Source organism: Uloborus diversus, unplaced genomic scaffold (assembly GCF_026930045.1).
Source record: "Uloborus diversus isolate 005 unplaced genomic scaffold, Udiv.v.3.1 scaffold_845, whole genome shotgun sequence".
NCBI classification, from domain to species: Eukaryota; Metazoa; Arthropoda; class Arachnida; order Araneae; family Uloboridae; genus Uloborus; species Uloborus diversus.
In genome coordinates this window covers 29,950-43,893 of record NW_026559061.1, presented here as the reverse complement: position 1 = coordinate 43,893, position 13,944 = coordinate 29,950, and the positions used below count along the sequence as shown (strand labels likewise).

General features: G+C 32.5%; 1 protein-coding gene across 1 annotated transcript in view; it reads left to right on the top strand.

Annotated features, from left to right (window-relative positions):
* Positions 1–13,532, top strand: part of LOC129233968 (ATP-dependent DNA helicase Q4-like) — a 53,669-nt gene extending 40,137 nt beyond the window's left edge. Inside the window, exons 7-13 of the mRNA XM_054867879.1 lie at positions 1,572–1,703; positions 2,558–2,660; positions 4,473–4,603; positions 5,587–5,743; positions 7,982–8,162; positions 11,769–11,922; positions 13,195–13,532. Coding sequence (XP_054723854.1) covers positions 1,572–1,703; positions 2,558–2,660; positions 4,473–4,603; positions 5,587–5,743; positions 7,982–8,162; positions 11,769–11,922; positions 13,195–13,419 — 1,083 coding nt within the window. The 3' untranslated portion in view covers positions 13,420–13,532. The remainder of the gene's footprint in view (positions 1–1,571; positions 1,704–2,557; positions 2,661–4,472; positions 4,604–5,586; positions 5,744–7,981; positions 8,163–11,768; positions 11,923–13,194) is intronic.
* Positions 13,533–13,944: the final 412 nt, after the last annotated feature.

Here is a 13,944-nt window from a genome sequence, read left to right as displayed (position 1 = left end):
CGGGCGAGGTGGTGAGAAATGTTTCTTCATTTGCTTCGAATCGAAGCTGAAACTTTCTTTTGCTAAGGAAATTCTTTCTTCCCCTTCAACCTCTGTTTTCAAAAAATTCATTAGAGAGGTCAATTTATATAATTCCTTAGTATTTTCATTTTTTAAAGTCATGCTTCTTTCCCATATTCTAATAATATCTTCTGGTAAACAACTTTCAACTAATGGATACAAAATCGAAGCATATTTGTCGGAAGTAACACCCAGGGAATTTAATGCTCGGATATGTGATTCTATTTTATCATATAACTTGGCCAGGTGCATCTTCTTTTGACCCATTGAATTCGTCAGCACTAGACTCAATAATTCTCTTGTATAAACTTCAATGAGCAAGTCTTCCCTACCAAATCTGGCAGTTAAGCATTCAATTCCTTGTTCGTAATTTTCCACAGATGGGGGAAACGAATCAACGAGTTCCCTGGCACGGGAGCCTTCTACAGTAGCTTGAGTTAAATAAATAAATTTATCTTCAGGTGCTATATTTACGTCTTCATGAATTTTTCTGAACTGACCCCAAAAACCGAGCCACTCCTTAATATCCCCATTAAATTTTTTCAACTCGACTCGCGGTAACTTAAATCGGCGTTTATTTAACTCCGTTTCAGTCACAACAGTTGAAATTTCATTATTAGTACTGCGCAGCATTTTATCAGCTTTCGTTCTAAGTTGTATGAATTTTTCTTTGTACGACTCATACACATTGTATTCAACATCACAATCCTCTTGAGTACAATCAGAATCATTAGCTAATATTTCATGAATTTCTTTTTCTTTCATATCAAGTGCACACCATTTCTCACTCAACTGGTTAATTAAGACTTCTATTTCATCATGACTACAATCTGTAGCTTTTAAGTACTCTTCCAGTTGGTTGGCGATTCTCGAAAAACCACTTCGTAATGGAGTGCGTAATTTCTTCAAACTCTCCATCATTTATATTAAGAAAAAACTATCTTGATCAAATACTATTAGTTTTTAACTTAATTCAATATAGTTGCAAACGCCCACCCGGGGGTGCCAAAAAATGTAATAATCGGTATCTTAAGTTTAAATTTCAGGTAAAAATCTTACCATTTTCCGATTCTTTCGAGCGTTTGCATCTTTTGACTTCATGGAGAGTTACTAAAATTGACTAAAAAAAAATCACAGTACTATCAAATGAAAAAAATTCAATATATTAACAATATTTACAAATTCAAAGAACAAGCTTTGCAAATCGGACTGTATTAAAAAAAATCATTTTCGTTGTTCTAAACGATTCTATTTATTTTTTATCTCAATCAGTTCACTTCAAATCAGAAAAGCGGTGGGCGGAAGGAAAAGTTCAAAAAATAAAAGTTCAAGGCTAACCTTGATCGCGACAATTATCAACATTTTAATAAATTGAATTAAATATGAAGATAAACTAAGATGAATTTTAAAATGTAGAAAATAGAAAAATCGCTTTAGTAAGAAAGAAACCAACTTATTAATGAATTAAATAAAGTTTTAATGCATTACGTAAATTAATTTATCTTTCTTAGTGTAAAGATCTGTACGAATTAAGGAGGCACATTTATGCCAATGGAACTGATCGCCATGCACTGAGAAAACTGCTGCAAAGAGTTTTTCAGCCTTGTAAATGCTCAAAATTGAGTGATGACTCGTCAAAAGTAGTAAGTTTCTTTTGAAGACTTTGACAATTCAAATGTTTTTAATGTTGCATATGTATTTTTCCGATTATAATTTTTTAACACTTAAATTGTCTTTGTTTATTTTGAACATTTTCTTTTAAAGTTTTATCCATTTATATTTCTCTTCTAACTATTGTGTATTTTATGTCATTAAATAAGCTTTAAATTTTAATGTTTTCTTATTTGAGTTTTTGAAAAACTCGGAGGGGTTTTTTGCTTGTTTTCTACACATCTGGTCTATTGAAATTTGACTGTATTTATATTCAGCTTCTTTTCTGTAATTTTTTATCAGCAAATGAAGTTAATAGTATTTTGCATAGAGTATTATAATCAATGTTGAAAATGGAAATCAAAAACATTTCTATCTCTTGAACCTGGTAGCAGAAACAGCGCAACGCTATGACCTGCCTCACAGATTCTTGACAAAGTCTGCAGATTATTTTTAGTTGGAAGAAGTAAAAAGCTTCAAAGTTTTAAAGGAAAAAAATCTTAAATTTCAGCTAAAATAAATCTATATTTTTCTTTATGTAAGCCACTGGTAGTATGTACTTGCATTAGCTTCCTATTTTAAAGAATTTCTTGATGCCAATTCAAATTTTTCGATTAATCTAATGACAATTACTTTGCAGACTTTTTAACTTTTGATCTGCATCACAGACTGCTAAAAAAAATCCTGTTACCCGACTCTTGACTATCTACAGTTTAGAGTTCAGCTTTTCAATATGCTATGAAATGCATAATGCGGTTTGAAAACGGATATTTGGGTTTATTTCAGTTTAATAATACTTCATAACAAGTTGAAAGTACTTATAATTTTATCTTTTTTTTTCATCTAGGAAAATGTAGAAAATCAGGCAAAGTGTTCTGTTGAATGTCCAAAGCATGAAGTTGCATTTTCAATTAGTGATACTGTACAAGAACTTGACATGAAAGAAGAAAGTAAGAAATAGCTTTAGTTATCATTTTTCCTACTCAGAAAGAAAGTACATAATTTTGTTGAATATTAAATTGTATAACAAGAGGGCTCCATCCCTTGCTCACTGCACTCGCCAGTTTTTTGGAACTGTGGCATTCTTGATAGTTCACTATAGCAACAAGTTGGCTCAGTTAAACTGAAAATTCTAAAGTAAACCAGATGAAAATAAAATTATGTGCTTGGAAGCATTTATTAGAAATATACCTTTTATCTACTGTATGCTGCAAAAGATGAAAATGATGTAAAAGATGGCATCAAACTGAAGCTATGTGTGCAGAAACAAAACAGTCTCTACTTATGTACAGAGGCATACCAAATATTTTCAGTTTTTCTAATGGGGCTGCGTTAGAGACCCCACCAGATGGAGGCACCTGGGCTCTATTGGATGCAAAACTGGACTAGGAATATAATTTTGCCAGGAGCACCCTAAGCCAGACGAGTACTCAAGGTGTGTTTTACGTGCCACATAATCATATGACATGGACACTGTCGATTTTCTGAATCTTGAGTATCCACCGACTGGAGCCAGGATTGAACATGTGTCTTTTTGCGTATGAGACCAATGCATAACTACTACACTACTCTGTCTGCAGATTTTCAGTAAGCAAGAACAAACAAAAATTTCGGCCTTTTCTGTTAAACAAAATGCAGTGTAGCCAAGATAAAAATTATAAAAATATATATCCAAAGGTTGCGTGTTCATATCACATCCGGGTCGCCACTTTAGTTACCACTTTGATGGTGGCGTAAGTACACCACTTTTGTGCCAAGGAACACTTCTTAAAAGATGTCGAAACATTCTTGATGTAAAACGCTAAAAAATATTTAAATTTAGTAAGAACAATGCTAAAAACATTGAGAACACTTAAATTGTAGCCACGAACATCACAAATTAACATGTCGTTCTGCATGAGCGCCAAAGGCACGACCAACAAGCAAAACCTGCCAAGAGGAACCGTGACTGACAATTCAATGGCGGTTGTTCTTGTGCCACATTGCTGAGTGGAAATTAAAGTTTGTATTCTTGGTAGAAGTTAAAGTTCATATTTCTGCAGAAAGTTTAAGTTTATAATTTTGAGTCCACCACAATTTTTTTAAAATAGTCTTTCAAAAAAAAATTTCCTTTTAATATTAAATATTTGATATTTATTTTTTGTAGCACTTTTCTTATTACTAGTAATACTTATAACTTCTAACTAGTTGAACACTTCTTGAGATGTCCTTAACCTACATCTTTATCCTTTTTTTTACTACATTTCTTTAATACATAATGAAGTTAAAAACAAATTAGGCTTAAAATCAGCATCTTATTTAATTACATGATGTATAAATATATAAGTTAAAATAAAAAAAATCTTTTTAGGTTGATAAATAGATACAAATTTGCCTTAATTAAACATCCTAGAATTGCGAGTTAAACCTTGAATGTTTATTTTAATTGAACACTCACAAATTGAATCAGGAACTTTATTCCCTAAAATGCAAGGGACGGGAACGTTTTCATCACACTACTTAAAATGTGCACCCTATCAGTATGTTTTAAAATTATTGCTGTCTTTATACTAGAGAGGCCATCTATATTCAAATTATGATTCTGCACTCTTTAGTATGTTATAGCCAGGTAGGCAATTACTTTTAAAATATTCCTGATCAGTCTAAATTTCAGGGATTGATCCTATAAATTTTGTGTTTTAAAATATTAGTAAAATTATGTTTAAAATTGAAAAAAAAAAGATACTTTTTCATATGAAATAACTATTAATGTTTTTCTCTAGATATATTGACACTGCTTTGTTATTTGGAGTTATATTCTGGCAAGTGGCTTGAGATTCAACCATATACTTATTCAACTTGCACAATCAGATGTTATGGCGGACCAAAGCAGATGCATTCAATAGCATGTAAAGTATGTTTACTTTGTTTCAATGTGAATTTATACTGATCTAACTTAAACACAATAATAACTTGTTCTCAGGTCTGAATTACAAGAAATCAATCAATACTAGAGGGTTTTTATTTTATTTTTTCAGCACATTAATATGAAAAAAATCATTAATGCATTAGTTATCATGTCCGGTGCACCCCAAACTTAAATTTTTGGGAGGGTAAAAATCCTCAATATTTGCCAAATGTAACTCCAATACCAATGGAGGGCCATTGTAGGGGATAATGTTAGGTGGGAAAGACTTCAAGAGACAGTCTTGGCCTGCAACAAGCTGTAGCACCAGCGAAGAAGAAGAAGAACTCCAATATTTGCAAAATGATAAAATATGTGTATGCATAGATAAGTACCTCAAGTACATCTAATAAAAAGTGACATTTCGGCATTTAAAAATGGCAGTTTTACAATCATGTTCCCAAATTTGCGAATCGTCAGACAAAATTTACCGAATAAGGAAATTTTTGGAAGATCACAGTGACCTCCCATCAGGGTGCCGCTGCATGCCATCATCACAGGAGGCAATATGTTATAAAGAGTTTTTTTTAGAGGTAGAGAACTTTAGGTTCAAATAAAACACAGTTAAATGTTGTTAATTGCCATGAATGTTGCTTTATTCGAAAGATGATTCTTTGCCATTTCTGGCATATGGCTACCTCGGCTGGCTCGTAGAAAGTCCAATTGGAAAGTTCGATTTTCTCACTTTTTGTAGCGATAGAGGCCGTAGTCAATAGAGACCTTTTGCTTACTCACATGCCCAATGATTTGATGTATTGTATTATTTATAAAATATGTCCATTGCTGGGATTTATTACGAATTTTTCTCAATAACATCACTACTGTTATGATATTCTAACACCAAACATGCAGTCTTAGACTAAATGTGATGGTTCATCTACCCTGCATACATAACAATCTATTTTAATTGCTCTTTTTTTTTTACAATTTAGAGTCCTTCAGTGGCAACAGCCATTGCTTTGGATGAAAGGCAAGGCAAAAAATTTGAGAAGACTTCTCATTACCAGTTTCCAGTAGTCCAGGTTGCATCTTTCATGGGTCTCAAATCTTCAGCTGTCAAAAGGGAACTAAAGGGCTTAGCATGGAATGGTTAGTTTTTATTGTTCGTACTGTATTCAGAACTTTTGGAGTCTCTCATAGTTATGCACATCTAATCACAGTTTCGAAATTCATATTGCATCTGTTAACATGATATTAGGATCATACTAATTGGCATAGTAAAATCGTTACCTTGCATTCTAATTTAATCATTTTTGAAAAATTATTCAGCACCATATATTACAATGTTCATATTGTCGTTTATTGAGGCCAAAGCTCTGTAATTTCTGGCTTTTATTGTAATATGCGTAAACATGACATTATTGCAACTAAGAATGAAAATTTTACTTTCTTCAATTATTATAGTTAAATTATATATACAGTAGACCCTCGTTTTACACAGGGGTTTCTGTTCCTCGGAAATGACGCATAAATCAAAACCGCGTAAATTAAGACAATATTTGTGCTAAAATAGGGCTGGGTTCTGTAGATAAAAAAAAACACTTCATTCTAGTGATGAATAATTGTATAGTAAGTTTGATGTGTACTTATATTGATTTCTATGTACAACCTGCATAAAGAAAACACAAACTAATTTAATGTTTATGAAAAGGAGCTGGCTACAATAATCTTTTGGCGGTCAAGAATTTTTCTCACTAGTTTGCAGAGCATTAATGCATCCATGATCATATTCCATGATAGAATCTTCCTTCCATAACAAATCAGAAAAATTATTTCTATTGTCAAGGAATGGCTAAAAATTTTCAATGTGAAAGTTTTTGGTTGTGCGTCACCGACGTCGGTATCCTCGTTGCTTTTTCTCCTCCTTTGTCACTCCTAAAAGCTCTTCTTCCAGTGAGTTCTGAACTGTGTGAGTTTAATAACTTAACTTCTGGAAAGAACCCTGGAACCAATCGCATAAATTGTCTCCAGTGGCCCAAGCTTGATTATTAGCATGCCAAAATGCAGTTTATTACGTGTAATCTGTAACCATTAGGAGTTTAGATTTTGCAAGAGGGAAAAATTTTATCTGTTTGCATTGCTGCATTCGCATAAAACTGAAACTCATTCGCGTAAAATAAAATAAAGGTGTCAAATCTTAAACCGCACGTAATCGAAACCACGTAAAATAAACGTGCGCAAAACAAGGATCTACTGTAAAATCTTGTTAGTTCATCCCTCAAGGGACCAAATTTTTTTTTTTCCACTTATGCAGAGTGACTACTTATGTAGAGTAAGAAATTCAGGGAGGAAAAAGAACTCCTAACAAATAACTGAAATACTTTCATGAATAGCTACAGAATTCAGTGAGAAAATCAATAGCCAATGAAATCAATGTCTATAAATTAGTGGAAACTTAAAAAAGCATAAAAAAGGAAATTAAAAACTCGTTATAGTTTCCACGTTTTATTTTCTCTTACTTATACATTACATAATATTACTAATAGCTTATTTTAATGTACTTACATTGCATTAAAACAATCCATCAATGTTGACTGATGAAGTTGTTAATTACTGAAAGTAACTCTCTTCTAACCTACTTCAAGCTTTAAATTCTGTGTCTGTTGTACCTTGAACAGATGTTAAATACTGACAAACATTCTTCAAGTATTAGATTTTGTCTGTCTTGCTAGGTGGAGTTTGATTCATATTCTCAACACTAGGCAGAGTCAGAAGAAGAAGTATGCTTCAAATAACCACAAGAGAGGAGCAAGATTTCAAGGAAAATTGACACACAGCATTTCAACTAAGTCCAACTCTATTTTCTAAGATCCAAGAAAGTTTTTGAGTGACTAGTTAACCGGGGTAAAATTAAATTTGGTGACCAGTAAAGGATGATCAAATTACATTACTGTGAATGAGAACTTGTCGGGACCAAAGGAAAAGGACGACTTAAACGGAGTGACCACTTATCCGGTTGACTACTTATTGAGGTTTTACTGTATATATGTGTGTGTGTGTCTATGTGATACATGCGCAGCCATTATTTTTATTTTTTTCTAACTTATTTGTAACGTTTATTGTTCACTAATGTTATATTAATGTTTTTAGGAACAGACAAGAACACTGAATGTGATAATTTGCTTCAAATATTTTCATTCTCTTTGCCTGTTATTTTCAAATTTCTGGGTTTAAAATAATTTAAAGAATTAAAACCTTGTTTTTTTTCTTTCTATGAGATCATTTTATTGAAAGCGTTAAACCTTTTCAGTTTTTAGGTAGGCAAAATATTGATCCAAAGTTACTGAAAACGACTTAAAATATACCTATATAATGTCTATTTTCTAGAACAAAAACGTAAGACTGGAGTCCTGGTGGAGTTCTCTGACCTTGCATTTCATGTCCTTGCCCCTGGGAATCTCTCAGAAGATGAGCTTGACTCTATTCTTGATTATCTGCAAAAGAAAGTTATGACATCAGAGAAGCAAGAACTGGAAAATCTCAATTCTCTGTTTTCAGTTTTTCAAAAGTAAAATTTAACTGAAATTATTAAATTTGTTTCAATAAGGTTTTTTTTTTTTACTGTAGTACTACTTTGAACAGCTAATATGTGATGTATATGCTACATTGAATTGACACAATTTTTATTCATTTCCTTCTAGCCATTATAAAAGTATTTAGCTATATGAGCAGAAATTTAATGGTGCCTAGTGATGTAGTGAAGGGGTGAAGAAAAGGAATCATACCCCTTGAATCACTTTTCTCCGCCTCACCCTTTTACGCCTTAGGAACACCCCTTAAAGCACTACTAATTATATACAGTAACCCCTCATTATATCGCGCTTGTCGAGAGACAACAAAAAAACGCGATATATCAAAACCGCGATATAACCGAACTCATAAAAAAATTGATGATTCAGCTATTGTACAAGTTGATAAGATGTACTCCTATGAAAAGATTATTTAATTGTCATATTAGAACGATTTTCTTTATGTGAACATAAGAAAAATAGCTTATCAATTGAGGCAGTGAGAAGCAAAGGGATGTAAGTGGATGTTTTCAAGTTCTGTTCAATGCTATGTAGCAGCACCTACCAGAGCTACCAGTTCTATCCCGTGCCCCAAAGCAGGGGAGAGGTTCTGGTATCATTTGTATTGGTTTTCTGAAACATTTTAATTTTGTCACTTACATCCCTTTGCTTCTCACTACTTTAATTGTTGTTTTGAAATTTAAAAAAATAAAATATTTGATGTTTTATGGTGGGATACCAATTGAAAGTTTCAGCTTGAATTGCAACAAATTTGATGTATGAAAAACATACTAGTTTTATTCATTGCTTTAGAAAATAAAAAAATACTTTGTGTGTGAAATATTATGTTTGATTTTCTGCAATGTCTAAATTTTTTAATATAATTTCTTGAGAGACAAAGGAAAAGCGCAATATATCCAAATAAGCGACATAACAAGGGGTTACTGTATCTATCTACGGGTTGTAAGTGAATCTTTTCCCACTATGAAAATTTTCACTATGTCATTGGTGTAGTCAAAATAACCTGTTGATTCATAAAATTTAAGAAAACAATTTAACTAATCTACAGTATTATTGAAATTGGGAGAGTTCTGTCATATGTTCATTCTCAAAGGGGAAAATGACTCTACATCCATTCTTTTGTTTATTCTTGGGATCTCTTCACCAGAGGGTAATCACGAAAATTTTCATAGTCTCTTTAATAAGAAGCTTGAAAAAGTAAAATTCTTTTTCCATTTGCCTGCTGCATAGTGCTTGTCCAAACACAGTTCAATCTCCATAAAAAAGGGTGAGATCATTTTTAGCCTAATTTCCCAGTAAAAGTCAGAGAAAGAAGAAAAGAGCATGAAAGAAGGCTTAATGCATCTTGAAAATAAACAAAAAAAAAAAGTCAAAGATGCAAAAAATAATTAAATAAATATCGAAAAATTAAAAATGGGAAGGTTGGGTATTGAGATGGGGAAAACGTCTGTCGGTCTGCCCCTCCCTTCCCCTAATAACTTTTGAATGAATAGTCCGATTCAAACATTTTTTTTTGTTCAAAAGGGCTCAGCAAGGACACCTCATTCCTATATTTTACTTTTTCATTTGAACTATTTTTCGTTCAATTTTGAACAGTTCAAAAAAATTTAACATTGGCGCCTATGGGGAAATTGGAGGCAATTCTGAACTTAGAGGTGAATTTGCTTCAAACAAACTTTGTAGGAAAAAGTTTTTGATGAAAAACATGTGTATAAAATATCTCTTTAATTTGAACAATTTTCCGTTTAATTTTGAACAGTTCAAATCCTTTAACATAAGCACCTATGGGGAAACTGAAAGTCAATGTAGATTCCGTACTTGAAGGCTGATTTACTTCAAAGAAATTTTGTTGGAAACAGCTCTTGACGACAAACTCCCGTCTCCGACACCGAGAGTTTTGGGACACATGACTCTGACTCCGACTTCCGTGCCCGACAATTAGTCGGACTCTGACTCTCCAACTTCGACTCTGACTTCGTAGCTTTGGCAAAAATTTGTACACGGAGGAAATGGGTCTTGTCTCTCTGTTCAGTTATCATCTAATTGCTATGTAATATCCTTTTAACTCTGTCATTATTAAAAAAATTATAGATACATTTGTGCTGCATAAAAAAAGATAATAATACAATGTTGTTAACCACAGATTTGTAGGAAACTGCAGTTTTGTCGAATGTCTTTTAATCCATAAGCTCACTTCTTTTGCATTGGTTCTTTATTACCCTGAAACATGTGTCTGTAGTTTTTTATAAAATTTGTGCTTATTAATGTTGTATTATTGTCTTTTATCTGTTATTATTGTCCAATATTCCAGTGTGGCTCTACCATGAAAAGCATTGTTCTTTAATCTATTTACTTTTGTCAGCAAGGTGGCATAGTGGTTAAGCATTGGCCTCTTACGCCAAAGTTTGCGAGTTCAAATTCTGCTAAAGTCTAAATCTTAAAGATTTACTGTCCTTGTCATGTGATTATTTGGCATGCAAATATTTTGTGAGTATCTAGATGGCTTTAATGCTCTTAGCTAAATTAAATTATTAGTGCAATTTACATTAAAAGAACTCAGGTGCCTCTATGTTGTGGGAAATTGGGGATAAAATTCTCAAATGGTAATGGCATTTGCTAGTTGTACTGCCACATGAAAGAATAGTTAGCTGTTCCTGAGAAATGCAACAGGCCTGCAAATTGCGTTTTTGAAGTTTTAGGTGTCAATATAATCCTTAGCATAGGTGTAAAACCCCAAACATGACTTTTTTTTTTTTTTTTTGGAAGCATGAGTCAGTGGTGACAATATTATCCGTCTACATTGCTTTCAAACACTTTATGAATACAATGTAAATTTTGTCATCTTCTCGATTCATTTTAGTTTTAGAATTAATTAGTAATGTTTATGCCCAATTGCTTATTAAGTGCTTTATTCCTGGTCGATTAGGTGCTTTTTATCGACGCCAAGGGCGCCCATATAGGGGGCAAGTGGGAGCTCAGGCCCCTCCTTAGAAATGAGAACTTCCTTGCTTTTATTGCTTTTTTCTTTTCAAAAATGTATAAAAATTTCTTTTCCAGCCATTAATGAATAAGTTATTAAAAATGTCAAATTTTAATATCCCTAATCTGTACTGAAATCGGTTTCCATGGGGAAAATATTCTGCTAGACCACATGGAAAATTTTTAAGCCGTCTCTGGCATGAGTTGCGTGTTTTCTTTACTAAACACAATGCTGAAAACCGCAAAATTTCAATTTACTAATTTAGTTAAGTTTAAGTTGAATTCTTATCATGGGAAGATAAACAGTTTCAGTAAATTAATCAAGAAGAGAAAAAACTGTTATTTGATCATGAACTTTAGAAATATGTGTTTTTTTTCTGTGCAGGAAAATGGGATGCACGTTTTCTTAGCCTATTGGTCTTTCTGTAATAAATTAGTTAAATTGCCAAAAAAAAAAAAAAAAAAAAAATTGAAAAGTCAAAACCAAGTCAAAAGTTAAATGCAATACAAAAATAAGTTGAACATAATATACTTCTCAGAAAGTTAAAAATTATCATTGTATTCATTGTGTCATATTCTTACATCCAAACAATTTTTGCATGCAGGTATTCCAGCGCTCATTATTGGTCATGCTGCGACGAAGCAAATTTAGAACTAAGTCAGAAAATTAAAGAAGCTGTAAACACATATTTTACAAGAGATGAAGTACCACTTGATGATGTGTTAGATTCTACTTTTACAGAAAATGAGCCTACAGAGGTATAAAAAATTGTCACTCTTGTTCAAAAATTTCTATGTACATTCAAGTCTTTGGGTTTTTGAGTCAAAATTTTCATTAAGAAATATGCATAATAAATAAAAGTCATTTGGGATAACTTTGAGCCTTGTTTGTTAACTTTGTGTAAATTCAGGTTTTTTAGTATAGAGACCCTGATTAAGGCATGGGTCTACGGGCCTATGATTGATGAGGGCCAAAATTTTATATGTAATATTGCATTTATCAGGTTTTAAATATGAAATTACTAAAAACAAAATATGTTAAAATGTTTTTTTTTTTTTATTTCTGTATTATTTGTGGTTTAAATTAAACCTTCAGAACAAAATTTCTTATAATACTAGAGGACTTTGCCTCTGCGTGCTTTGCTCGCAGGTGGCAGGTTCATCACCTGGCGATGGCTAAAATTTTGCACACTTTCATAAATTTCAAAAAGTTTTTAGTTTTCTAACAGCAATATTTCTGCTGTTACAAAAATAAACAAGAAAATACAAAAAGTTTTCTTTCGGATGCAAATGCTTCCTGTTGTGTTTGAGTAACAAGACCAGTAACAGATATGCTTAAGACATCACTGAGTAACAAGACCAGTAACAGATATGCTTAAGACATCACTCTCAGGTCAACTCAGTTCTCTGAACCTTTTAATGTATTTAGACTTTTAAAACTATTTTTCTCTCATACATCTCATCTGACATTTGGCTGCTTCTGGACCCTCTGAATTAGTTAATTCTATTTTTATTTGCTCAATTTCGAAAAAAGGTCCGACCCCAGTAACAAACAGCGAAAATTCTGATGATACTTTGCAACAGATATGTTGAAGAAAGGATGAGTAATGAACAAAATTCCCTTTTTCTCTTCAAAATGTACAAAAGTTCTTTATTTTTCTATCTAAAACCTTGTTAAATTCATATGAACATGTAACAGTGGCAGACCTTGTGATGGCTGTTCATAACCTTCCACCATTGCCTTGTAAATACCAAATAGCTCATAAAATTCACTCTGTTAACACTAGATGGTTGCACCATATTCATGGGTCACAGCAACATCAGTTTTACCAGACTAAAGTTCTTATTATTTAAATCCAAACTTACGACTGTCTGTTACTGGACCCTTGTCTGTTACTGGTGCCGTTACCCTATATGTTTATAAAAAAGGAACAAATTCAATATTTTTAAGTTTACTACAGCTTGAGTAGCAATTGCTTTTCAACTAGAAAATCATCTTCTTAATTTCTTATATTTGTGTATATTCTGCAGGACATGTTGTTGTATGCTAGATCACAAATACGGGACCTGATCTGCACCCATCGTGACCAGGAATTCTCCGGTCGAGCAATAGCTCGCATATTCCATGGAATTACAAGTCCTTGTTACCCATCTGAAATTTGGGGAAAAGTAAGAAAATTCTGGAGGAGCTTTCTTCATATTGACTTCAATATTTTGCACAAAATTGCCAATGAAGAACTTAAAACCTATAGATAATGGAAACTGTTTTTAGTTTTTATTTCCTGTCATTTTAAATGTCCATTCTTCACAAAATGTTCAACTGTAATTGTCATTGATTGTACAAACATACATAGATGTTTTTGTAAATGATCCAGTGTATTTTATAAATAACTTAAATTTTAAATTTGGTAGATGTTTTTATTTTAACTGTTATTTTAACTAGTCGGATGTTCATTGACAGATCTGATTTATAAAAGCAAAATTTTACAACTCGCTGATTTAAAACTGTTCAGATGCTAGTATTTTTTTTAAAAAATGCTTTAACATAGAACAATAATCAAAGGGAAAAAAACATGCTGAGATTCTTAAATGCAGTAAACCCTCATTTTACGCGGTTTAAGATTTGACTTTTATTTGATTCTACGCGGATGAGTTTCAGTTTTACTCAGATGGGGCAATGCAAACAGATAATTTTTCCCCCTTCTTTCAAAATTCAAACTCCTAAAGATTGCAGATTACGCGTAATCAGCTGCATTTTGACGTGTTAATAATCGAGCTTGG